Genomic DNA, 25,310 nt, shown 5'->3' on the forward strand with positions numbered 1-25,310 from the left:
TCAGCTAGTGGCTACAAGGCTCTCATATTAAAGGGAATGTCTGCATGGATATGGAGGCTTCTGACCGCATATTTATAATGTGTGTGGAACATTTTCTTTCTTTAAGATGAAGCCAATTTAAGATTTTCCGACAGATCAGGACTTAAACCAAATTGTGTGCAGTTAGGGATCCCATCCATGTAGGAAAATGTCACTACCATTAACACGTTCTGTATGTGTACCCGATCCCCATGCAAATAGGTTTATAAACACATTGTAAAAGCTTTATATCAGCCTGTCCACAGGTCACATGGCCAGGAAACACATAAACCCATGATTTTTATTGCATGCTCTATGGTCAACCATTGGAAAGCACAAACAATGAAAATGCAGAACATTGTGATAGATCACGTGGTAACATAATATAGTGGAACAGCATTTATGGTTTTATGGGGGTTTAGAAAATTGTTTTTATCCTTAGTTTACATTTATTGGGCCCGTCCAGAACATATTACTGTTGGGTAGAAAATACGCTGTCCCACAACATATATCTGCAACGCCTGAAATAATGAGCATGTTTATATGGAAGAATATAGCTTCATGTTTTTTTGTTTCCACCATAAACTATGTATGACTAGGCCTCATCCATAGCTAGTATCACAACTGTAAGGATCAGTAAGATCTCAGATTCTGGATCGGTTTGATATTTATTAATGTCAGTGGGGGTCAGGAGAAAGACATCACTGGTTCAATCTGTGCATCGGCACAGGGGCCCAGCAGATCAGGGGGCTCTATCACTCTACAAGCTGCTATGGTGAGATATTGCATGGGGTCCTTAGCTTCCGTGTCCTCCCCTATTGAAAGTTACACTAAGGGAACACTATCAATCTCTTCAATTTGCATCTAGTACAAAAATCTACATTGGGACTCTATATCATATATGACCCGGTATAAGATTACGGTGTAACACAATGTTCTGCTTGGTGGTAACTATCACAGCATGCACTACCGAAACACAATTCATGGATTTCGCTAAAATGAAAATGATAACGTCATATAAAGGGGGTGTATTTATTCTTTTGCACACTTCACAAACAAAGTCATGTTAAAGAAATTTTAGCGTACTACTAGGATTGTAAAATTACAATGGAATTAGTCCAAAGGTGTAAAATGTATTTTCTACACACACGAAATGGACAACTACAAGGGCACGTGCACATCAAGTCTTAGACATGTTGCATGTTACTGCAACCCGCTTGCGACTTCTATTGAAGTCCACGGCAAAAAAGTTGCAAGCGACTTGTCACCAAAATACAACAGGCTTGAATTTTCTAGTCACAGTCGTAAGATGTTGTAATGTGACACCATAGAGATACAATGATATTTTTATGCTGTGTAACACGTATCTGTATAGTCCTAGCCTAAAGGAGTTGACTGACAAACCCTTTAAGATTATAAAAGGACTATTTCAGCAAGGCTCCAGTTCTTTATTGGAGTAAACGTATGTTTTATTAAATCTGGTACAATCTGATGGAGTGAAATTTTGGTAAATTGTACACCTTTGAGAAGTTCAGTGGCGGTAACATCATGCAAAGGTGCACATCTCCTTTGTAGTTGTCCACATGCACGGACCACTATAGGTAATGTAATACACACGTTTAACACAGCGGGATACACAGCACACAGGGGTGTACTACCTTTGGGTTCAGCCTTTGGAAGCTCACACAAACTGGACATCCAAACTTCAGGTATCCAGAGGCAGCGATAAAAGAATTGCACATAAATACGGAGGATTAAACAATTGGTACAACAAGGAATGCCGTTCTGTCATTTGTCACCAATTTTTGTTACCCTTTAAATTAAAAATCTGCAAACTCATCACATTGTCCTGATGTCTGACTAAGAGGTAACAGAATTAATATCTATCTCATTAATAATGAACGTTTATGGATACTAAAGATAAAAACTGCTTACAAGGGAGAAGTCTCAGAAATCAAATTACCATGATGTATCTTATGAGGACTAAACCATGAAGGTCTCGGGATAAGTTATAGGCAGGATGTCAAAATGGAGGAATCAAACTAATGACTGTACCTTATAGGGCGGCTTCTACATGTTCCAGATATTGCTTTCTTATTCTGCATTGCAGCTCCATTTTCATTAAACCACCCAACTAACCCAGCTTTGGCCCCCATTGTTTGGGCAACATCTACCACTTTGTCACACTTTCTAACTTTGTTATCTAGAAAACAGAGCAAAGCCCCAGCAGGAGAAGAAAATTCTCTAAAGCCCTTTTCAACTAATGTGAATAAAAAATAAAATGCAGGTTTTAATTAAAATAGAGCTGCAATGCAGAATAAGAAAGGCATCCTTGGAAAGTGTAGACACTGCCCTACAAGGTGCTGTCACTAGATACCGATTTCCTACTGACAGACTCCCTTTATGAAGCTACCTAATATCATAGGATGCCAAGATAGACACCCCAACAGGAGGCCCAGATTGGGGTTAGTGCAGACAAACTCCCATTTACTTGAATAGGATCTGATCTGCAGTGACTTGTATCAGCCACTACATAAATAATGGGGCTATCTGCTTCCTGCTCCATTCTCCATGTATCACATACTAAGAAGACCTGACTAACGGTGTTCTGGGTTTTGGCCCCCATACTGATCTAATAGTGACCTATTCTAAGGATAGGTCACCAATATAATTGTCTCGAGAAACCCCTTTAAAGCCTCAGTATGCCAGATATTGTTTAGGGTATGTATCTATCTTTAGGACAGGTCATCAACATAAACTTGATGTTGGTGTGACACCTGGCACCCCCACTGATCAGCCGTGTAAAGGAGCTACAACATTCAGAAGAGCACGGCAGTCTCTTCACTGCTTACCAAGCACACTGCCAAACTTTGTATAATGGCTATGCCTGATATTGTAGCTTAGCCCTATTCAATTGAATGGGACTGATATGCACAAAGGCCATATGCCTGAAGAACGTGACTTCACTGGCCTATGAAGCATAAGCAGCACCCACCAGAAGTCCTAGAAAGTCCCTGTAAAGATTGCTAAGCACTAAAGCCCCAGGGTTTCTACATCAGACATACATAATGATGACTGTCCACGTCTACGGAGCAAGTATATCTAAATACATGAAATGGCATGCATTCACTTTTAATAAAAGTATTGTAGAAATACGCGTGTAACCTATATCCCATTCCAATGGTTACATGCTAAATGCAAAGCCAATAAAAACGATCTCTTATTTTATTCTCTTTGGTGGGCCCAAACCAAGGTGAAAAGGAAAAAAAAAACTAGGGAAACAAACAAGTCAGCAAGTGTTCTAGCAGTTCTGCCACATCTGGTTTGCATTTGGATTTCCTTTTAAAAACTTTGACATAAATTGTTCCCAGTGTTAAGAGGGGAAGAAAAAAAAGATTTATCATTGACACGTGTGACGTATAGACTCCAGGAAAACATGCCTGCCCCATGCAAACAAAACAATACACAAAGTGAGAGGCGTTATTATTTTATGGCATGGATTTTTGGCAAAGAATGTGCCCGCAGAAGCCTGGCTTGGGCAAAGAAATAAAGTTGAATTTTTTTTTTTTTTTAGTGGAATTCTTATAGAAACTGAGCGACATTGCAAACAGATTTGGTAAATCCAGTGATTCTGACTTTATATTATTCTTATAAGACTGCAGTACTTCTCACTATTACTATTTCACACTAGTATATTCGACCCCTATGCTCAGCTCTGCCATCACCCATGGTTAACAGATGCAATAGGTGTGTGTCTCCTTCATTTTCTCTCCTGCGGGCATACAGCTGTGACTTTCTTGTTATGGCGCCACCTGGTGTTCTTTTTATTGCCTTCTCAGAATGTCCACATGAAGTGCAGGTGAAAATACGCTACTTCAAGACTGCGGTTTCTCATTACCAGGCCTTCAGAAAAGAAAGAAGTCAAGCAATGGGACCCCAATGGGCATGTGTGACCACTGGCACTGGACACATCATGTGGACATTCTGAATGATTCATAGAATGAACACCAGGGGACATCATAACAAGAAACAGCGATACGGGCACAGAGGCCATTAAAATAATGATTCCAATAAATAGATTGTTAGGTTTACCATGGGCTGTAGGCCAAATCACTGACTCCATAAGGAGGATCCTAACCCCACCCACCAACTCTAACTGTATACGTCCTTCAATAGCTGCCACCATTGGTATTTTTTCTCTAGCTTTTATCATTCCTAAGCAGTCTGTTGGTTTCTGCACGCTTCCGCTCTCTACTGTCAGGTGGGTGGTCCCTGTCTATCTGCTCCTACCACCTGATAGTGGAGAATAGGATTATGCTAAATGTAACAATAGTGATTGCTCAGGAGTGGTGGGACTAGGGAAAGAATTCCAACTGAGCCAGAATCGGTGGAGTGGCGCCTACTGACCAATGCAAAAAGATGGAGTTGGTGGAGGTGGTGAAAGGTCCTCCATGAATGACAGCCATGGACAGACCGGCGTCATAGGAAAAAGCCAGGGACTGAATTCCTATGGAAGTAAATATACTAAAAACTGCACATCTAATTGATTATACAATAGCAATAATTGCATAATATATAAAAATGAATCCTTTTATTCTGACTTTTTTACCGACTCCACCCATAACTGGTCCTAACTCTGACTCCACAGCCCTGGTCAGCATTATCATCCCCTCTAATGCTCTTGATATACTTTTATGTATTTGTGTCTTTCCCAGCTGCCTACTGTCCTTCTGTCCAACTGCATGGGGGCAAGTACCAGGAACCAGCTGAACAACAGGCTGTGCCACGTGGGTATGCAGATTTCAGTAGTCTTGGCTACTTTAGCACAATGGATGGAAGAACATCATCAGATTAGTGAAATAGAGACTGGTAGTACTTCCATGCAATGCAAACAGCTGAAACCCAGCAAGAGGCCAATACCATAAAGAAACTACTGTGACGTCCTCTGCCTATGACACTGGAATCAGAGCAGGTGCTGCTGAAGTTAGTAGAACTAAATGGGCTAACAAAAGGTTATTTATTACGGGCAGCTGCCATAAGTACCATGAATATTTCTATATGCACATAACTGTGCAACCCACTTATATTAATGCATATGGTACAATATTTGGTTATAAGCTATGCAAGATAGAGAGTGCATCAGTCCTTTCACTTTATAGAAGAAGCAGAGCTGATCCTATAGAGAAGCTAGGTTTATGAAATGTTGTAGGCTGAGTTTGTTCTTTGGCCATATTGATGTATTGCAGGTAACGCTAACAAATGATAAATTCAGCACTACAACATTTCCACCAGTGCAAAACCATAAATCTGATATGATTGGATATGATCTGATATGACTGAATGGCCCTGTCCCTGTGTTATCTTGATGCTTATGTCAGTGACTCATTCTTGAGGAGTATTCACATCACTTTCCTGCCCTTACATGGAGTATGCTGATCACTACTAAGCCCTCCAGCTTGGGGGCCCATTGAGTTTTTATACAGATATGTTAGATTTATGTCCAAAGCTGGAAGTCAGAATTGAGCTTTGCGGTTACAAAATGAGTGTGCAACTGGCAGAGCAACATAGGGAGGGATCCTTGACATAATGAGTCAGGATCTGCAGTGCCAACTTCAAGAAGTCTTTGTATATACAAACCTACAACCGCATTATATAACCCGCTAACAGAAAATAGTAACACAGGAAAGAGGATTTTCAACTGTATTCTACCCAGAAGCCTATGAGCATGAGGCAGTCCCTGCGGGTCCGTACTATGATGCTGCGGAGTGACTATACTACATAGTAGAGAGTACTACTTCAAGTACTTTTCTCTCTGCATGATTCGTGCGGACACTGCATGGAAAACACATGGACCCCATTATAGTCTATGGGGTCTGTGTGCTTTCTTTGCTCTCCACTTTTTAATGCGTTCGGTATTCCGTTCAGGGGTCCCCAAGCGGACTCCCCGAAAGGAACACCGAATGTAGATGTGAATCAGGCCTTAGTTTCAAAGTAGTTTCACATAGAACTTTAAAAAAAAATAAAATAAATAAATAGCAGTGTTTTTTTGAGCCAAAGCCATATTCAAAGGGATTGGGAAAGACACTGTTACTAATCTGCCCCCTTTAATATCCCTCTATCAAATTAATGGTTTTGCTGATGGTTTTACAATCGTATCCAATCCCTATATTATTGACTGCACTTGGTGATAAGACTGGGAATATTCTACCATTGTCCTTCTTGCTGTGAGAGGCATTGATCTTATTTAGTGTTTTCTACCCGCATAGTGCAAGTTCCAACAACTTGTACATCTGGTTTTCTCCAACAAAGAGGAGGAGAAAAGGAAAGGACAAGGCTTATAAAACTCTCTACCTCACAAATTCAGAACAGGGTAGTAACAGAAAACAGATCAATGGATGAAAACAGTTCAAGAGTTGCATGGATATCCAGATTTACTACAGCATTAAAAAAGCCACCTTCAGAAACTGGAGCAGTGTGTCAAGAAAAAAGGAATTCCTGCTGTTTGATGTATTTATGGGAGGTAAGACACGCTCACAGGGTTTGGGTAAACTTTTATAATTCCTAGAAAGCTTTACAGGTTGAAATGTACAGGTTGAGCAGACTTAGGTGAATGGCTACCTCAAGCACCATCCACGGACATGTAGTGTCATGTCAGTACCTGAAAGACGGCCGTAACATTCGCATTTTAGCATCTGTATTAAAATCCAGCCTGATGAAATCTCTACTGACACAAACTTGCCGCGCCACGGGGATCATTCACTACATCAAGAGTGGCAAACCTGTAACCAGAACTGTGGAGCAAGTAGGAAAACCACCAACTCCGACTCCTATTTTTAGCCAGCTCAACTCGGATTCCTTCATAAATTGCTGAAAGCCATGGTTAAGCTTTAGAGATGAGCGAACAGTAAAATATTCAATATTCGTTTCGAATAGCCCCTCAATATTCGACTATTCAAACGAATATCGAACCCTATTATAGTCTATGGGGAAAAATGCTTTGCTACAGGGGATCCCACTCTTCGCCTCAGGAGAGTCACCAAGTCCACTATGACACCCCAGGAAATGATGCCAACACCCTGGAATGCACCTGGGACAGCAGGGAAGCACTGTATTATGTCGGGATCCCTGTCAGCTTGCAATATGCGGGAGCTGACTTTTTCCCATAGGAATGCATTGACAAGCGTTGATTGGCCGAATGCCATACAGAGTACTGTGGTAACCCTGCTGTGTGATGCAGCAGAGCTGTGTGTGTGTACAGTGCTCCTACTGAGATCGGAACACAATGGAAACTGCTGTGGACCAATCTTAGACTCCGCCTCCTCTGGCAGAACCAGTGTTGATTGGCTGAATGCTGTACTCTGTATGGCATTCGGCCAATCAACGCTGGTCAATGCATTCCTATGGGAAAAAATCAGCTCCCTCATATCGCAAGCTGACAGGGATCCCAACCAGATAGAGCCCCAAAGAGCTGGGTGAGTAACATTCCCCCCTAAATAAAGGTAATCCCTATCTAACCCTGCCAGTACATCTATCCCTGTCTCACAGTCTCAAATTAACCGAATGTTAAATCCACCATTCGTATAAATTTGAGGTCACCTGATTTAGCCAACCAATTACTTTTTCCGATTTTTTTCGATGCCTCCGTTGTCGTAGTTCCTGTCCCACCTCCCCTGCACAGTTATTGGTGCAAAAAAAGCACCAGGGAAGGTGGGAGGGATACAAATTTTTACTGCGTTTGCTTCGTGGTATTCGATTGAAATCGAATACCTCGAACGGCCTGATATTTGATCGAATATCTATTCGATCGAACAGTGTTCACTCATCTCTATAAAGCTTCTCAAATCCATTAAATTGCTTGACTGAATTTATTTGAAAGTAAATAAGTAACAAATTACATATCCATTTATACAATTTTAATCATTATATAATGTAATTAAAAATAATCATTTTATTTTGGAGTTGGAAACTTTTTTTGACTCCAAATCCACACCCACACTTGAACAGGACTGAGCTGGGAACATGCCATGTGCCCAATGACTGTTATGTCAGTGGGGAGTGTCAGGAATCAGACCCCTGCCAACCTAATATGCTAAGGATAGGTCATCAATATTGAGGTCCCAGAATACCCTGTAAATACGGCAGCAGACATCTGATTTAATAAAAGGGTAATGGAAACTTTTTCTTGCAAAGTAGTATGTTACTGCTGGATTGACTTTTCATAGGCAAACAACCAGAGGTAATGCTCTAATTCTCCTACAAATATCGTGGCTTGTGATGACTGCTCGTGAAATATGGTAATAAGACAAATATTTGACTTCTCTTTATTACATATCAGGCCCTGCAGACAACTCTTCCCTGGAGGTGCAGACACTGAAGCCAGTCTGGTACTCCACAGCCTGAACAACAAGAAAGCCATTCACCTCCCAAGCTGTCTGTGGGACATGTGTTTGCAGAGCTCATATGTTTATTGCACCATGCAAATTTTAGAAAACAACCTCCCCAAATCCTGTGAGAAAACATCTCCCCCTGCCCGGGCATCCTGGTTCATATTTGTTTAGAATCCTGTTGGCCTCCCATGTGACATGGCGGATGAGACAACGCCGCTCTTTACTGCGTATAATCACCATTCACGGCACAATTACGAAAAAAAAAATCTCTAGTCAAATAGCCCTATTGTACTATTACTAGTTGTGTGACATTACAATGGCAAATAGACAATATGCCGCTTGTATGTAAATGTCAGAAAATGTAGAACAATTTAAAGAGAAAGCGCAGACCAGAAGTAGAGGATTTGTGGTCTTGAACTACCAATATTCTGAAATGCAATATTCTTAAAAATCAGAATGGAGTCAATTATTTGATGTGGATTGGAGACAAAAGCAGTTTGGCCAAAATCCCCCATATTTGCTGCACTAGAGCACTGCAAAACTTACTGGGGTTGCCCCATTATGGACACTTATTCTGTATCGTCAGGTCGCCAGTGATCAGGAGGACGGGAGACTGAAGGTCCCCTAAGGCCACCTTGTGAATGGAGCACCAGGGTGCTTGTGTGACCAGCAATCCATTCACTTCTATGGGGCTGCTGGGATTGTAATCTCCATCAGGGATCGATGCTCCTTAGGCTGTATTCACACAGAGTAACGCCAGGCGTTTTTTGTGTGTTTTTTGCACATAGCGCCGCGTTTACGCCGCGTAGCGCCGCGTTAACGCCGTGTATACGCCGCGTTAACGCCGGGCAACGCCACCGCTAAATAGCGCGGCGTTAACGCCGCGTATACGCGGCGCTACGCGGCGTAAACGCGGCGCTATGTGCAAAAAACACACAAAAAACGCCTGGCGTTACTCTGTGTGAATACAGCCTTAGAAGTGAATGGAGCACTGGTGAAGTATACCCACTGGTGCTCCATTCCCAAAGAGGCCTTTAGGTTCTTCATCCTCCTGATCACTGCTGGACTCAGTTACTGCTGGCATTTTTGGTCTTCCCACACCACTTTTGTTAAAGAGTATTGAGAATTTAGGTAGATTTTATATAATTTACTAGTGATATTCAGTGTCTGCCCAAAACGCGTCAGTGTTCCTGTGTGTATGTGGTTTTAATTTCCTCAAATAAACGCTCTGTTTTTATTGGATTAAGAGTGTGCTATACTCTCCTCCTGTAACCAATATAATTTGCTGCTGTAAATGATCACTAAAATGTACAAGTTGGAATAGCACAGGTGCACGACCTGGCAGAGGAGTCGCAGTATTCATGAAGAGGCGCGTGCACCCTTACAAAATGAGGCAGCTCTTCCGCTTGCACTAGGGATATAAAAACTGGTGCTAGAGAATTAGAGGCAATGCCTGACCACAACAACCTATCACCTATCCAGAGTGTCAGACTGCAAGGGGTTCCATTACTGGGGCGCTCAAGATCAAGAGAAAGTGGATCATGTGTTCCTGTTTCAATGGTCATGCATACAAACTACAGCTCCATGTAAAGTCTACAGGACTGATAAAGAAGATCACTTTCCCCTGTCTGAATGAAGTGATGGTCTTGCATGCACGCTGCTACTCCATTCAGTCTTTATGGGACTTATGGTGCTATCACTAGGCTTTCTTTGTCAGTCCCATAGGCTTTAAATGGAGTTGCGAATGTATGCCCATGGCATCAGACACTTATTACCCATCCTGCACATAGGTGATAAATTGTTATGGTAGGGCAAACCCTTAAAGCAAGAATAAAAATTCAAGCACAAAACGTATGGTATAGACTATTGTAGTAAAGTGCTGCAGGGGATGAAAGATGAAAAAGCGGGCCCCTCATTCCATGCATCACATTTTACGTCAGCTTCCTGCTCCCCTCTTCGGACATGCTCTGTCCATATGAGAATTTGTTATTTGACAAAACAAACCACATGGAGAATTATTTACCATCATTTCCTGGCAGCTGATCGGGGCAAACATAGCGCAGAGCTGTAGTACAATATGTTAGAAATTATAGGCTCTGTGCGTGCTAAAGCTCATCTGTAATGAAGAAGATATGAAGCTGATAACTTATTGTTATTGTGTTCCTCTTACCACATGTTATCCGTGTGCATTACTGTTATGCTGTGTCTGCACATCCTCCATCTAAAACGCAACTGTAAGCTGTTTATTCCTTTAAGGGTCCATGCACACAGTACTGACTAGTGCAGATAGGGAGGCACAGCTAACCCTTATAGGTCTGTATTATGGGCGCCTAAGCATGCCATATGGTGCCCTTATGAGAATTACTTCTAGGATGCAAAATTACAGATTCTCACTTAACCTTTAATATTTACCTCCATTTTGTAGAGCACATCATAGGCCCAAAGCATGTCTGTAGACATCAAAATAAGGATCCCAACTACACACAGACAACATACAGTAGTTGCATGTGAGGACTGACCATTTCCCAGAACAACCTTGCTAGTGTATAATGAACTGCTGGCCATGACATTTCTATTGAACCTGGTTCCTAGGATATGACTCTCTGCTTGAGCTTACAGATACAGTATATTCAAGACAACTGCTTATAAGATGTCTAGGTATACAGTATCTTGTCCTAACTCTGCAGTGCAAATCTAGATATAATCTATATAACTATCAAGACTCGACCATAACTGTACTTAAAGTGACCATATGCATTAGCACAAAGTCAGCCGAACCTGTCAAATCTGTCACGGCGAGTATCTTATGTGTATGAGGGCATAGTGCTACCGACTCCCCCGATAGATAACATAGGGGAAAACCTCCCAAGGTGACTGGCAGCAGCTTATTCCAATCAATTGAGAATATATGTATGATCAGCCAAACTGGACATGTCTATGGAAGTGTGTGTGGGGTGAAACAGCTGTTTACTACACAGGCCTTAAGCCAAAACTGATTGAAGGGTTTGTCCAGAATAATGATAATTTTTTTTATATGAGGTCGGGGAAAGTGGAAAAAAAAAACACAAAAAAACTCAACATGCCCCCGATGCATATGATCCCTGAGGACAATCAGCGGCCTAATAAAAGGACATGGGAAGTCCGGTGTCCTTTCCTTAGGTTGCTGCTTGGCCTCAGTGCTAATGTGCGGTGGAGACTTCTGCCCAAACAAGATCCCAGAGCAGCAGGACTGGACCACGATGGGAGACATTGACAGGAACAGGAGAGTATGCTTTGTTTTTTTTCCACCTTCTCTGGTCTCATATAAAAAGCGTTTAACCTGGACAACCCCTTTAATGCATATGGCGAGCTTGTGATTTCCACTAGCTGATCTTTAGTCCTGATGTGACATCAGTCAACTATCCCTGCTGGTCCAGGATCTGTACAGAGGAATAAGTATAATATTTAAAAAAGAACCTTTCGCTACCTCCACCAATTATAATTCTTTGTATCCTTCAACAGGTGCCGCTCCACTGGTTCTGTAGCCCTTCACTGTTTCTGAACAATCTCCAGCGGGCTGCCCCAGCAGGCTGAGAATATCTAAAGATTATACATATTTCCTATCTGGATAGCTCATTTGTACTGCACCTACTTATACAAGCCACATAAATCCTAACACTAGAAAATCTGCCTCTTCTGTCCTCCCTTCTTCTGCTTCATCTCAGTTCTATAATCTCTTTGGGGTGATAAACTTTTCAAGATAACCACTTCTTGTTTTATAGTGATAACAGAAACCGAATAGTGTGGAAAAGTATGTGCAAAGTAAAACCATAGGCACATGAACATGAGGTCGGGTCAGTAGAAGTTCAGTTTCAGAAGTGTATAGATATGCACAATATGATTAATGCCGTAGGAGGAATTTTCTACACTAAGAAATGGGTTTAACAGGTACGATTAAAGCAAAAGCCTGGAAATATCATCAGGAAAGGTAACAAATACAGATTGTAACCCCTTCCTGCACAGAACTGTATATTTACGGATAAAGGCGCACTTGTGCCCAATAAGTCTCATTGAGAAATAACACCCCACCCTTCTGTTTAATGAAGTCCTTTCACCACCTCCATCAACTTCACATCTTTTAATAGTCGCTGCTCCACAGATTGTTTGGTTTTTTTTTTCCACTAACTCCCACCATTCCTGAGCAATCAGTGCAGTCTCTGTACTGTCAAGTGGTGGTCTCAGATGGGAGCAGACAAGGGGGCATAATTCTGAGCTCTCTGATATTGTCCAATTAAAGGCAAAAAGGTCAGAGCTTGCACTCACGCCCCCTTGCCTCCTTCTTGCTGACAATGCCCACCAGACATTACAGAGTCTAAGTAACATATCAGGTACCAAAACTAACCGCACTGGCTGCTCAGGAATGGTGGCGGCTAGAGAGAAAATTCCTATCAGTGGATTGGCACCTACGAAAGGATGCAAAGAGCTGGACTTGGCAGAGGTGGTAAAAAGTTCTCTTTAACCCACTAAGATGTCACAGTCAATATGGAACACAGCATCTAAGAAATCGAAATCTTAGGATGGGGCTCCAGCTAACTGCATACGCAAATTCATTGCAGGTATTGTCATGGTTATATAAGGCAGACAGTGGTTTAAAAAAAACCAAAAAAAACAGTGTCCCCATGTGTAAAGCCATACCTTTCACTTGAAGGGTATTCCCTGAATAACGGGCGGCCAGGAGCGCTGCTCTGCAGGAAAGGAGCTGCTACACTAGTAGTGTTATTCTATTTGGATGCATTTTGTAACTCCTACTTTTAATCTTTGGTTTTGGATATTTTTGCTAATAAAAGTATATTTACATTACTGTTGCTCACTTTTTGGCAGTTTGTTCATGTATATTTCTGAGTGTCATATGATAATGGGTAATAGTCTTGTACTCCTGATATACATACCGCTACAGGTATTGTATGGGATATTGTTTATATATGTATAGAGAGGGAGAGAGAGAGAGATGGAGAGAGAGAGAGATATGTATAAGAGATACGGTGCAGTGGTCAAATGGCTTATCTTACATAGTTACATAGTAGATGAGGTTGGATGAAGACATCAGTCCAACAAGTCCAACCTATAACCCTACAACCCCTACAGTGTTGATCCAAAGGAAGGCAAAAAAAACCCCATGAGGCTCATGCCAATCTTAGCAACATGTCAGCACTTGGACGTCATAATAAGAGAACGCCTTTAATAAAAAGAGAATATTTCTGATTTGGACAGGAGCTGAAGACTGGGAGACAAGGCAGATGAGATCCTAACATTATTAAGTAAATGCCCCTTCCTGCCAGCGCACAAATGATATTACAGTACTCTGAGCAGAGCAGGACTATGACTAATACAGGGATAACATACAGCAGTATAAAGCCAGCACACTCATAATTACTATGCTCTAAGGGCGTAGCTTAGTAAATGGCAAGGAAGCTGCTGTATATGACAAGGATGAAAGAAATCCATACAAGAAATAGCTTGATATGGTGCAAGCTGCAATGACAAACCCCTAACATAGCGAATAACATCTCCATTCATCTTTATGGACCAGTGAAAGTCTGTGCCACCACAAGGGAATGAGTCAGAGGAATTCCTTAGATGCAGCCTGGCAGTGATGCAGAGAACAGTCACTGGTCTCTTATCTAGACGCCACATTTTCTAAATAGGGTTGTACTGTATATGGTAGTAAATAAGACATGCGTGTCTGGTGCTCGACTATCTTAATAGACTTGGTACAGAAATGTATTCATTAAATTCAAGAGTCATTCTAGTGTGGAGGGGAAAGTGAGGAGGGGCAATGTTTACATGCATTTCCATATTGTTAGGGATTTAACCATAGAGGTCTATGTATCTATGCTGCCCATTATACAGTGCTACAGACGTTTGTAAATAGACACCAACTTCATCACTCAAAAATCTATTCTTCCCCATTATTGTCTGTAGCTCATAAGGAGTCTGTAACCAGAACCCAGTCCCACAGACAGATAGGTTAGGGTCACCTGAACCAAACAGTGTTTTCACTTGTGAATCTCTGCCTCCATTGCGGAGACCTCGCTTGGTAATATATATATAGCGATTCACAAGGGAGGAACATCTTTTGATTCAGGTGACCTTAACCTATCTATCTGCAGGGCTAGGTTGATATGCTGGATTCAGGTGAGCCTAACCTATCTATCTGCAGAGCTGGGGTGATATGCTGGTTCTGGTGAACCTAACCTATCTATCTGCAGGGCAGGGATGCTATGCTGGATTCAGGTGGGTCTAACCTATCTATCTGCAGAGCTAGGTTGATATGCTGGATTCAGGTGAGCCCAACCTATCCATCTGCAGAGTTAGGTTGATATGCTAAGGGACAACCAAAGGACTAATCCTCAAGTGAATTTCCTCTGGATCTAAAACTCCTCCAATCCAGAACACAAGTTGGAAACACAAGTCTGATTTTAAACAATGGTGTGAATGAAGCCTTACTGCAAGCTAAGGAGCATTTTTAATACAAATGTCAGAACTAAAAGAATCTCATTGTTAAAGTTTTCCCTAGAAAGGACCCTGGAGAAAGTGCATTTTTTTAAAATTACAAAACCAACAGTGTATATTACTAAAAAGTTAACTCATTGTGAAACAAGCCATCAATAAATTTCATCTATTACCACAGACAGAATGCCAGCAAATCCTCAGACTCAGAGTGTTTCAATATCCTACGGAGATTAGGAATCAATAACTCTTTATAACAAGTGGGTGCTGTAAATAATCTCTTGGGCCCTGGACAAGGGGACGGAGCACAAAATGACTAGGTATATGCACTCTCATCACATCCCAGAAAGCACTCTCAAAAATAGCCATCAATACTACAGAAGAAAAGGAACAGTCTATTACTCAATATTTCCCTAAGGGATGGGGAAGAATGTTAAAAGCCTCCTCAGAAGTGAAAGATTTGACTTGAATATTCTGAATAAATCAAAGTGTTAAGAAATAAAAATATCAATAAAATGAGAAGGATAAAGAGGTTAGAAAGATGCTAGTCCTATAGCAGGCCTGAACACAATTTATCCAGGACTTATCCATTAAATGATGGTCTATGATCATATCAGAAGCCGGAGATGAGGAGAAATCTACCAGAAGCTCAGATTTAGGAATAAGTTGGACACTATGGTTAAAAGTGAAAAAAATAATTTATAACCAGACCTTGTATTCAGATAGTTGGGCACTATATATTTACATGCACTATGCTTTACAGCTTGAATGCAACATATTTCATGCAACAGGCAAAGAAATAGTTAAAATGGATATTCTTACCTGATTTACGCTTTGAAGAGCCATAATCCCTAAAAAAGAAACAGCAACAAATAGACATTATTAGAAAGGCAGTATTGGGGGGCTTATAATGCAGGTGCCCCACCCATGCAGTGAAACAATCCCCAGCTCCGCTATCCCTGGTACAGCCGGACGCTTGGGCTGTAAGGATCCTGACAGAGAGGCGATTGACAGGACCAGAGCAGCATCTCAGCACTACAAACAGCTGCTGCAACCAGCACGGGAAGGCAGAGGACCATGTGATGTGATGACAGAGCGAACCATCCCTAATTATACAGGGGAGCTTTCCTGCTCTTACAAGATGCTTCAAAGGTTCTCCCTATTCTGTGCACATCCCAGCAAATGGCATATCTCTACAGACACCTGTACGCTCCACCATGGCTGTGCACGCAAGCAGTCTGCATCTAGAACATTCTCTGAAAGGAGTAACTTACAGAAATCCTAGAACAGCAGAGCTGATGTAGTGCCCTAAATTGTAAATAGACGGACTAGGTGTTAAATCTGCTGTGGATTTATTCTCACATGATCATACATAGTGCACATTTTCTGTCTATATGAACAGACAATCCCCTTATCATTGCAAAGCCATGGTGCTTCAGTTATCATTTACAATACACATTACATAAGAAATTACTATTAGTGTTATTTAGATACATTTATTTAATATACCTGGCCGCTCTAGAAAAAATATTTACTTGGTGAGCTACATAAATAAAACTTGCACCACAGCTAATGCTTCTAAACAGATAAAAGAGACAGCCACAGTGCCCCTCCCCATAACAGTGACAACCACAGTGCCCCTCCCCATAACAGTGACAGCCACAGTGCCCCTCCCCATGACAGTGACAACCACAGTGCCCCTCCACATAACAGTGACAGCCACAGTGCCCCTCCCCATAAGTGACAGCCACAGTGCCCCTCCCCATAACAGTGACAGCCACAGTGCCCCTCCCCATGACAGTGACAGCCACAGTGCCCTTCCCCATGACAGTGACAACCACAGTGCCCCTTCCCATAACAGTGACAGCCACAGTGCCCCTCCCCATAAGTGATAGCCACAGTGCCCCTCTCCATAATAGTGACAGCCACAGTGCCCCTCCCCATAAGTGACAGCCACAGTGCCCCTCTCCATAACAGTGACAGCCACAGTGCCCCTCCCCATGACAGTGACAGCCACAGTGTCCCTCCCCATAATAGTGACAACCACAGTGCCCCTCCCCATAACAGTGACAACCACAGTGCCCCTCCCCATAACAGTGACAGCCTTAGTTTCCTCATAATACTGAAAGTCATAATACCCTCCTCCGTAACATTGACAGTCACAGTTCCACCATCACACTGACAGCCTCATACTGAAAGTCACAGTACCCTCCCCCTTAATAGTAACAGCCACAGTGCCCTGGGTTACTGTAGCAGCTGCAATACCTCCATAACAGTCACAGTGCACCCCATGACAGGCATATTGAATCTTACAGCCAAAGCAATCACTTACATGGACTGGTTATGACATCATTTGTACTTTAGTGATGTCATCAGTCATCTGTTTGTACGTTTTTAGTACTTATGGATACTACTGTAGAGGCATCGGGGACAAGACCTGGTCCCTGATCCCATTACACCAATAAACCCGGGTAATTAATAAGACATTCTCGATGGATACAGCTTTGGTTACATGCACAGCGCTGGATCTTGTCACACTCTCCCACATTTCTGCCTTACAGAAGCAGGTGTATAATTTTCTACATAACACATATAAAAGTGTCTGTGAATTCACATAATACATTATTTTAGTTATATTCCACCTGCAGTCACAGAGATGATCCTCATACATATTTATAAGGAGGAGACAGTTCCAATGGGACTTATATCAGAGAGTAATTCAGACAAACATATCAGTAATAAATCACTTTATAGCTAATTCTCATCTCTTATGTCCAGAGTAGACATCTTATTAGTAAAGGTTACTCTACTTCTTCTGGCCCTAAACCTAATTATAAAAGATTCCTGGTTTTTCCATTACATTAGTCAGCCCCCTCCTCACTGATGTAGATCTGTATGTAACTACTATTAACTGAACTGTTGCAATCATAAGAAACATTACATTTAGGGTGAATCCTGTCTGTTACATATAAGAAACTTAAAAAGGAGTCACAGCAACACACAGATCTGGGATGAATGACCTATTGTGGCACACTACACTATGCCTGGCCATGGGATTGCAAGGGCATCAGGGGTTTACCTGCACCACCTCCCGATAAGCTGGACCATGGCTGTACCCACTGGGCTCTTACTGCCAGTTCTTACAGTCAACACTCCCTGGTTATTCAAAGCCACTTTTGGCTATTCTCACGATGCATATCCATTCATTGACAGGCTGAGCTACGCCCAAAGATCAAATGGTGAAGCCAAGTCCAAAGATCTAAAGGCCAAGCCACGCCAAAATATCTCAAGCCCAAACCATTCTCAAAGGCCTAAAGCTCAATCCATGCCAAAAGATCTAAGGGCCAAGCCAAAAAAACAGGTTGGACTCATTTATAAAAAAAATGAGCCCACTAAAGCATTAGAGGGGCCAAGCAGATCCACCATACAGATTGCAGCTTTAATTTGACCTTACAAAAAGGAATGAGTAACTTTGCAACACCCAGTATTAGCTTTTAAAAATGAGGTCTCTACCTTTGCCCCCCATAATGGATATAAATTCTCTGAGTCATCCAAAACTCCCCCACCCTCAATTTAGGAAAATATTATCTATATAAATAGGAACAGTGTCCTTCATTTCTTTATGTCCAATTGAAAATAAATATGACTCCGGTCTATTGTTAGATGTATTGAATAAAGAAATGATGAAATATAACTCCCGTGTCAGGTTACTGCACCTTCTGGTATGACACAGAAAATGTAAAACAGACCCCCGAGAGTTTCAGCAACATCAGAGGCAACTTCTTCTAGTCCAAGAGGAATGTTATTCTATTCCAAGGCATAGATGGAGGCCAAGAAACACTCAGATATAGGGTGAATAAAGAAGGTAATGTACACTGTGTCATGAGGCATGTTGTGCAAACTTTATTCTTTCCTCCATCGATAAAACAAAAGGAACAACAGATGTGTCTTAGCACACACTGGTTCACAGTGGGTCCCTGTACCCCATACATACTTTATACAACTCCGTCCAGGATAACCTCCAAATGATGTGGAGCATGTGACACGCCATTATCCAGGTTACTTCACTATAGGCAATGCAACTTCTTTCTTGGAAAGAGAATGACAGCGTCTCTTATCACCAGCACATCTGGTTCTCCTTTTTATTGTTTATACTTTTAGAGTTTTTGCTTTTGTGGTAGGAAGCACATTCCTGTACGCTGACTCTTAGACATGTTGTATTAAGAAATCGATGAACTAATATTAAAGGGGTTATATGCCTGTATTGTAAATATGACCAAGCTAATGATTTAGTTCTAATTTACTAATATATGATGTGTTACAAGTAGTTGTAGGCTATAGATACATTGGAGGCATTATATAGATATATTCTTCCATCAATATACTCGATATTACCTTACCTTGTAATCTTACCTCACATGGAGCTCCACATATTATACTTTCAGGTCTGAAGAAACCCCCAGAGTATAATAATAGCAGTTCCAGTTTGATCTGAAACAACGCTGTTGAGAAAACCTGAATATTTGAAAGACAAATCTCATAAATATTCCGGAGGGTTACCCGCCAGTTTTAGTTTAAGACTGAACCAGACCTGCTATTACTAAACACTAGGGTTTCTTCAGACCCCAGAGTATACTAAGCAGAGGCCCAGGGGAGGTAAGTAAGCACAATCACCCCCAAGATTCTTCCAGACTCCTGAATGATGTCATGATGCTTAGACACAAGTGTCATGACATCGACACACCCCATGTGGCCACTAAGGCCCAATCACAGACTTTAGCTGTCCCCCTGGGGCCCCAGATGTCAGTCAAGAAGCCACAACAGGCCCGGAGAGGATAGGGACCCGCAACGGATGACACAATGGAGCCCAGAAGAGGTGAGTTAGACTGAAGCAATAATAATGGTTTGTGGGTGGCAAACTACACAGGGTTTGGTCGCTGTCTGTTACCATGGACACACATAGTGCTGGGTACAAGGTAAAGGGACAAAACCGTAGGCAAGGCTACATATTATAGAGACAGACTTCCAAATAGTAGGTAGCAAAGTAATTTTACTAATACACCTCTCTATTACGAATTTTATGATTTTGGTTGGCGTAATTCTTCGAAGTGATTGGATATCATACTAGGGTCCCCATTCAGTACGATTACTCTCTGCCTTATGCACAATGTTGGATTGTGTTCATAGTCTTCATGTAACAATTTCACCAGACTCCTATAACAAAATCCTGACCCTCTAGGGTTCATACACATGGGCTTTAAAGCTGTCCTTTGATGACACATTTCAATGAATTAGAACGGACAAAGCATAAAAATAGAAACTATTAAATGCTGTCAGTTTGTAAGAACGTCAGTCACTGTTACTAGACGCAGCTTTGTGAAGTGTATATGAGGAAAGTGTTACTATAGAAAACATTTGTGATGTGGTAAAGCGTGGCATTATGGATGATTTTGCAGCACGCCTATAGAACTCCTTGAGATGTCTTATCTATAATATTGATATTGGAAAGGTTCTCTAGGCATACAGTGATGCTTTGTATAGCTAAGTATGGTATTGCAGCCAAACCTCAATTAATGGATTATCTAAAGATGTTATACCCTACCCATAGTAAAGGAGATACCGTGCAGATTGGTGGAGTGCCATGCTTTGGCCTTTTCATTGAAATGAATGTAGCAGTGTGCCCGTCCTGACCAGTTCTCCATTCAGAACAGACTCTCCGGTACTTCTGATCTGTGCGGCGCTCAGTGGACTGAACTCTGTCATTCTCCAAGTTATACCTTATCCTATGTATAGGGGATAACTTTTTAAGATGGAAATATCCCCTTAATCTAAGACCCCACAATGAAAAAAGTAGCTTTTTTTGTTGCAGATTTTGCTGCATTTTTTTTGAGGCAAAGTCAGGAGAGGATTGAGCAGAAGGGAGAAGTATAAGGGCTTCCTATATATTTCCCATTAAGGCTACATTTTGGATTAACCAAAAAAAAAAAAAACGCAGCAAAATTGTCATCAAAAAAGCAACTTTTCCACAACGTAGGGCCTTAGCCTAAAGGTAACAGAACGGAGTTGTAATATCAGACTCAATTCATGGACAACAGTGGCGTTTGCTCCTTTTCTCTTCCATGTATTCTCAGTATTCTCAAATACCAGCATGCTGCAATGCATTTCTAAAAAAAAAAAAAAAAATAATGTATACAAGTTCCATGACCCTAAGCCAAAGTCAACAGCAGATGCCAGTGTCACTGAGGATACCTAATTCAGCCTTACATTTTGGATTAACCCAGCACCTCTGTCTGTTACAACAGAGAAAGACACACATGAATAGAATATTCTTTAAAACAGTGCAAAATGAAGTATCCAGAACAAAAATGTGAAGAAACAGGGGCCCCGAGCTGCTAGATGAGGGAGGGTGTCCCCTGGTGAGATAAAACAGTTGTTGCATGTGAGGGCTTGGAAGGGGACGGGAGCTTTCAGTAAAAATTCTTTCATCATCTTTTCCGCTGCCTAGTAGTCTCTGCTTGGGGATATCCTACTGCTCTGCTTGTATTTTTAAGAGGCCAGCGCTGGTAATTCTTGTAATAAAAAAAGTGTGAGTGAGCAGGAACGCCGAGGCTTTCATCTACTAGTAATAGTAATACTCATGGAAAAAGGTAAGGAAAATGCTCTGCAATGCAGTAGTGGATTAGAATGCCGCCTTTTTTGGTGACCACCATCAGTGACTCCTAAGGGTCCAAACCTCTCACTTTTTTTTTTACAAGAGTACGCCACTCAGAAGTGGCCTGTGATGGCAGTATAATTTTATATGCACCTGTAAATACATGCATGATGTAACCAGTCTTCTCATAAGCAAGGCGGTAGTGTCACAATTCAGGCGATGCACAACTACTCCAAACATGGCGAGGTACACTGCTGTTCTTTCACAGTGAAGTCTCTCCCCTTCCTGTACCCCGTGGCCTTCAACCACATCCATCTGATCCCTGGATTTGGCAGCATCCTGGGTGCATGTTGTACGCATTGCATGTGCAATGTATAAACCCAACCTAAAACTGGGAATTGACTGAATGAATTATCATTCAACTGATCATAAGCTCATATGAAAGGCCCTGAAAATGTTAGCCTGGTGGAGTGGGGGGAGGTTGAGATGTGGCACAAGCTTCACATAGCCCAGGGCCCATGATAGTCTTGATCCACCCCCTTCGGTAATGAAAACATTCACATCTGTGCATGAATTTATTAGTATTTGCAGCTACTATATCAGGCACATCAATACATTTATATGGTACACAACTCCCACTATAATCTACAGCCATCAACCTACCAATAGGTCTGCAAAATAGATCCTTGGGACTACAACAAGGACCCACCCCCAACGGATCTCTGCCTGTACCCCTATAATTGCCAATTGTCCTAAATTTGCCAGGACTGCCCTGAATGTTTGGGAGCATATTCTGAAAGCAATCTTGTTGTGGTTTACAAAACCCTGCCCAAACATGAGTGGTCCTACATGGTTTATGGACAGAGCTTAAACACTGCTATATTATCAAAAGTCAGGTTGGCAGTTTTGCGCTCAGCGTTGTGTAGGTATAGGGGGTGCAAAAACAGTAGTCACTACCAGGCCATTGTGCCCAAAGGGCTCATAGGCTTCTCTACAACACAAGAAGAAAAACAAGATTATATATGGACAGTAATATGGCCCTTCAACAGATTATGCATTGAGGCCCAGGAGTTGCATCTCTGCGTGCACCTATGTTGCTCAAGCACACTACTTCAATGGCACCTGATACAGGTCCTGGCAATCCTTAGCCTCATCTACACCTCTTCTAAATGTGAGCCCCTCTTGAAAAAGAACAGAGCAGATGATTCATGATGAACTAATATGGTACATATCATTCCTCTGACAAAACCAAAAAAAAAAAATCCATAAAACTTACCTGCAATAAGAACAAATAAAGACGTCATCTTTATCTTCACTTGAAAGTATTTGAGGGCCCTTAAGATTGGACTGATGGTCAGACTGAGGAATTGCATAGTCATAGCTCACACAGAGACTAAACTTGAAGTTAAAGGGGCCATCTAGTGCTATGCTGTTTTTGACTTATCATTAGGATCAATGGTAGAATGACAGGGATTCTACTCCTGACACCTCCACCGATCAGCTATTATCTGTAACAGTGTGCCAAAACTTATATAAGAATCGAAACTGATCTAAAGAACTAAAGTTAAACGGAAGTCACAGCAACTACCATCCAAAATTCTACCTGAATCTATTTTTCCCAAAAAATTGTGCCCTACCTGCTGCAGGTTGTGTGTGATATGACAGCTTCCCCTCATCTACCTCAATGGAGTTGATCCTCAGTACCAGAAACAATCGGCGGACACACTAACAAATGATTTTACAACAGTTTTTGGCTTTAATAAATTAAATATTTGAGGGTTTCCTATACAAATATTTTTAACCTTGGTTAGAAATATTATGTGTGGCTAAAATATTCGCCAAGGTTTTACGCAGACTACGATGTATTTCCAGGTAGTGAAAGTTTCTGGAATCACCAATTTCTTCCACTCTTTCTCATTTCTCCTATTATTCCAGATTCCAGGATGGGTCATTATAATGAAATAAAACTCGTCTATTGAAATAACATTAAGATCCTATAAAGTGCTGCCAAACAGATTAGTCTTCTGTGCCATTTTCTAAATTGATAACCTGATTTATGCTTTTCTAGAGACAGACTGCACCCGAAAACTGAGCCAGGACTTTCATTAGGGATGAAACTAAATACTTGGCTAAGGAGACTATAACACCGAGATTAACATACAGTTTCGCCAAGTTCTGTTAAATAATGTACACTAAATATAGAAAAACACAACAGAATACTAGTTCCGATTTCCTATATACTGTTGTCCGATGATGTCTCTATGTGGTGGAATCAGTGAGTATCATCTGTGAGGATGAAGTCAAGCAGCGGTTTTTGTGACCAGCAGGTGGAGCTCTGAATCTAATTAATATAGGCTAATAGCGGCCCTTAAAGGGATTGTTTGACTGCCCTTTTAAATTAAAGCATATGCAACGTATACGAATATAAGAGTCATTATCATAAACCAAGAAAGACTGAACTGTCTGGTACGGAAACCCATAGCTGTAATAAATGTCAGCCAAAATATACCAAAACAATATTGCAATATTTCTTCTGGACCAAGCTCGGGCAGGAAGCTCACAGAATAATAAATGGAACCATTTTCTAACTACTAAACCTCTATGCAATGACATCTTGTAGGATCTGTATTGACAATGGGTACAAAATTAGGAATGGCACTTGCTGTTTCCTCTCCTTTGAAGACAAAATGAGTCCAGTAGCTCCATGTTCAGATAACACACAACAGTCCCTTTCACTTCCTCTAACAAGATGGAAATATGCTATCAGTGATCATTAAAATACTTGTGTATAGATGAATGACCCAATTGTCAGGAATCGGAGGATAAATGAGGAGGATAAATGAGAAGCCTTTGGCTAGATGTCATAAAGAGATCTGTGTGGAGTGTGGGCCGCCACTGGGTCATAAACATACTTAATAAAATAAAAAGTCAAGAGCGGACATTCAACTTGTAATGTCAAACTACATTATGGATATGCTTGCTACGTTACCATTACCATCCTTAGCAGAGCTCTCCCTGTCCCATAGAAGGTAACCCAAAGATCCACAGTCCATTGCTACAGTATATAATGGTTTGTTTTTACTTGTATTTTTTTCAAAATAGCGTCAAAATATTGCTCAGCACTGTCATCACTCACATCAGTCCCTGTCCCGACTGACACAATCTTATTTCCCTACCGCAGGCACATATGTGCTAAGGCAGTATAATGGTGCCATGACAGACATTAATGGCATATCCACAAGATATTCCTTAAGTTTCCTTAAGTTCCCTACAACCAATTTTTAGAAGCGACCTCCCCAAACCCCATGTGGTCTCAACTGATCCCACTTACGGGCAAATCCAGGCTGCCAGTGTTGGTCAGATTTACGAAAACTGTCAAGCTCACTGAGGTACAGTGTTTCCGTAGCTCCCAAGAAGTGAACGAGATATCCTGTGGACGTGCCATAAATATCTGTCATGGGACAACCCCTAAATTTATATGGTGTAAATTTTAGGTGTAAAATATTCGGGACTTATCAGTTAATAGGAAAGGATGTGATGTTCAGGAGTCCACAGGCTTAGCAAGGTAAAATGCAGTTTTATGTTGCCATTTCACGAGGCTGTTTTCTGTGCCACAACTTAGAAATAACAACATGGGCTTCATTTATTCAAGCCAGAGAACTGAAAAATATAGTAATTTACAGTAACACCACTACATATTCTTGTATCCTTATACTGAAGGAAATAATTTCAAGAGACATGTTGCAATGCCTTATTTTACCTGA

At 41.4% G+C, this 25,310-nt stretch overlaps 1 protein-coding gene across 4 annotated transcripts in view; it reads right to left on the reverse strand.

The window, feature by feature from the left end:
- The window catches only part of SH3PXD2A (SH3 and PX domains 2A), a 185,318-nt gene that overhangs the window by 55,369 nt on the left and 104,639 nt on the right, over nucleotides 1-25,310 (reverse strand). For 2 of the 4 annotated variants that reach the window (XM_075257490.1, XM_075257487.1), the window contains exons 6-7: nucleotides 15,717-15,745; nucleotides 1,677-1,721 (exon numbers count right to left, since the gene is read on the reverse strand). In XM_075257490.1, coding sequence (XP_075113591.1) covers nucleotides 1,677-1,721; nucleotides 15,717-15,745 — 74 coding nt within the window. Of the gene's footprint in view, nucleotides 1-1,676; nucleotides 1,722-15,716; nucleotides 15,775-25,310 lie in introns of those variants that run through there. The other 2 variants (XM_075257489.1, XM_075257491.1) reach the window with 2 other exon arrangements.

The sequence above is a fragment of the Leptodactylus fuscus genome, chromosome 10, assembly GCF_031893055.1.
Source record: "Leptodactylus fuscus isolate aLepFus1 chromosome 10, aLepFus1.hap2, whole genome shotgun sequence".
Classification (NCBI taxonomy): Eukaryota; Metazoa; Chordata; class Amphibia; order Anura; family Leptodactylidae; genus Leptodactylus; species Leptodactylus fuscus.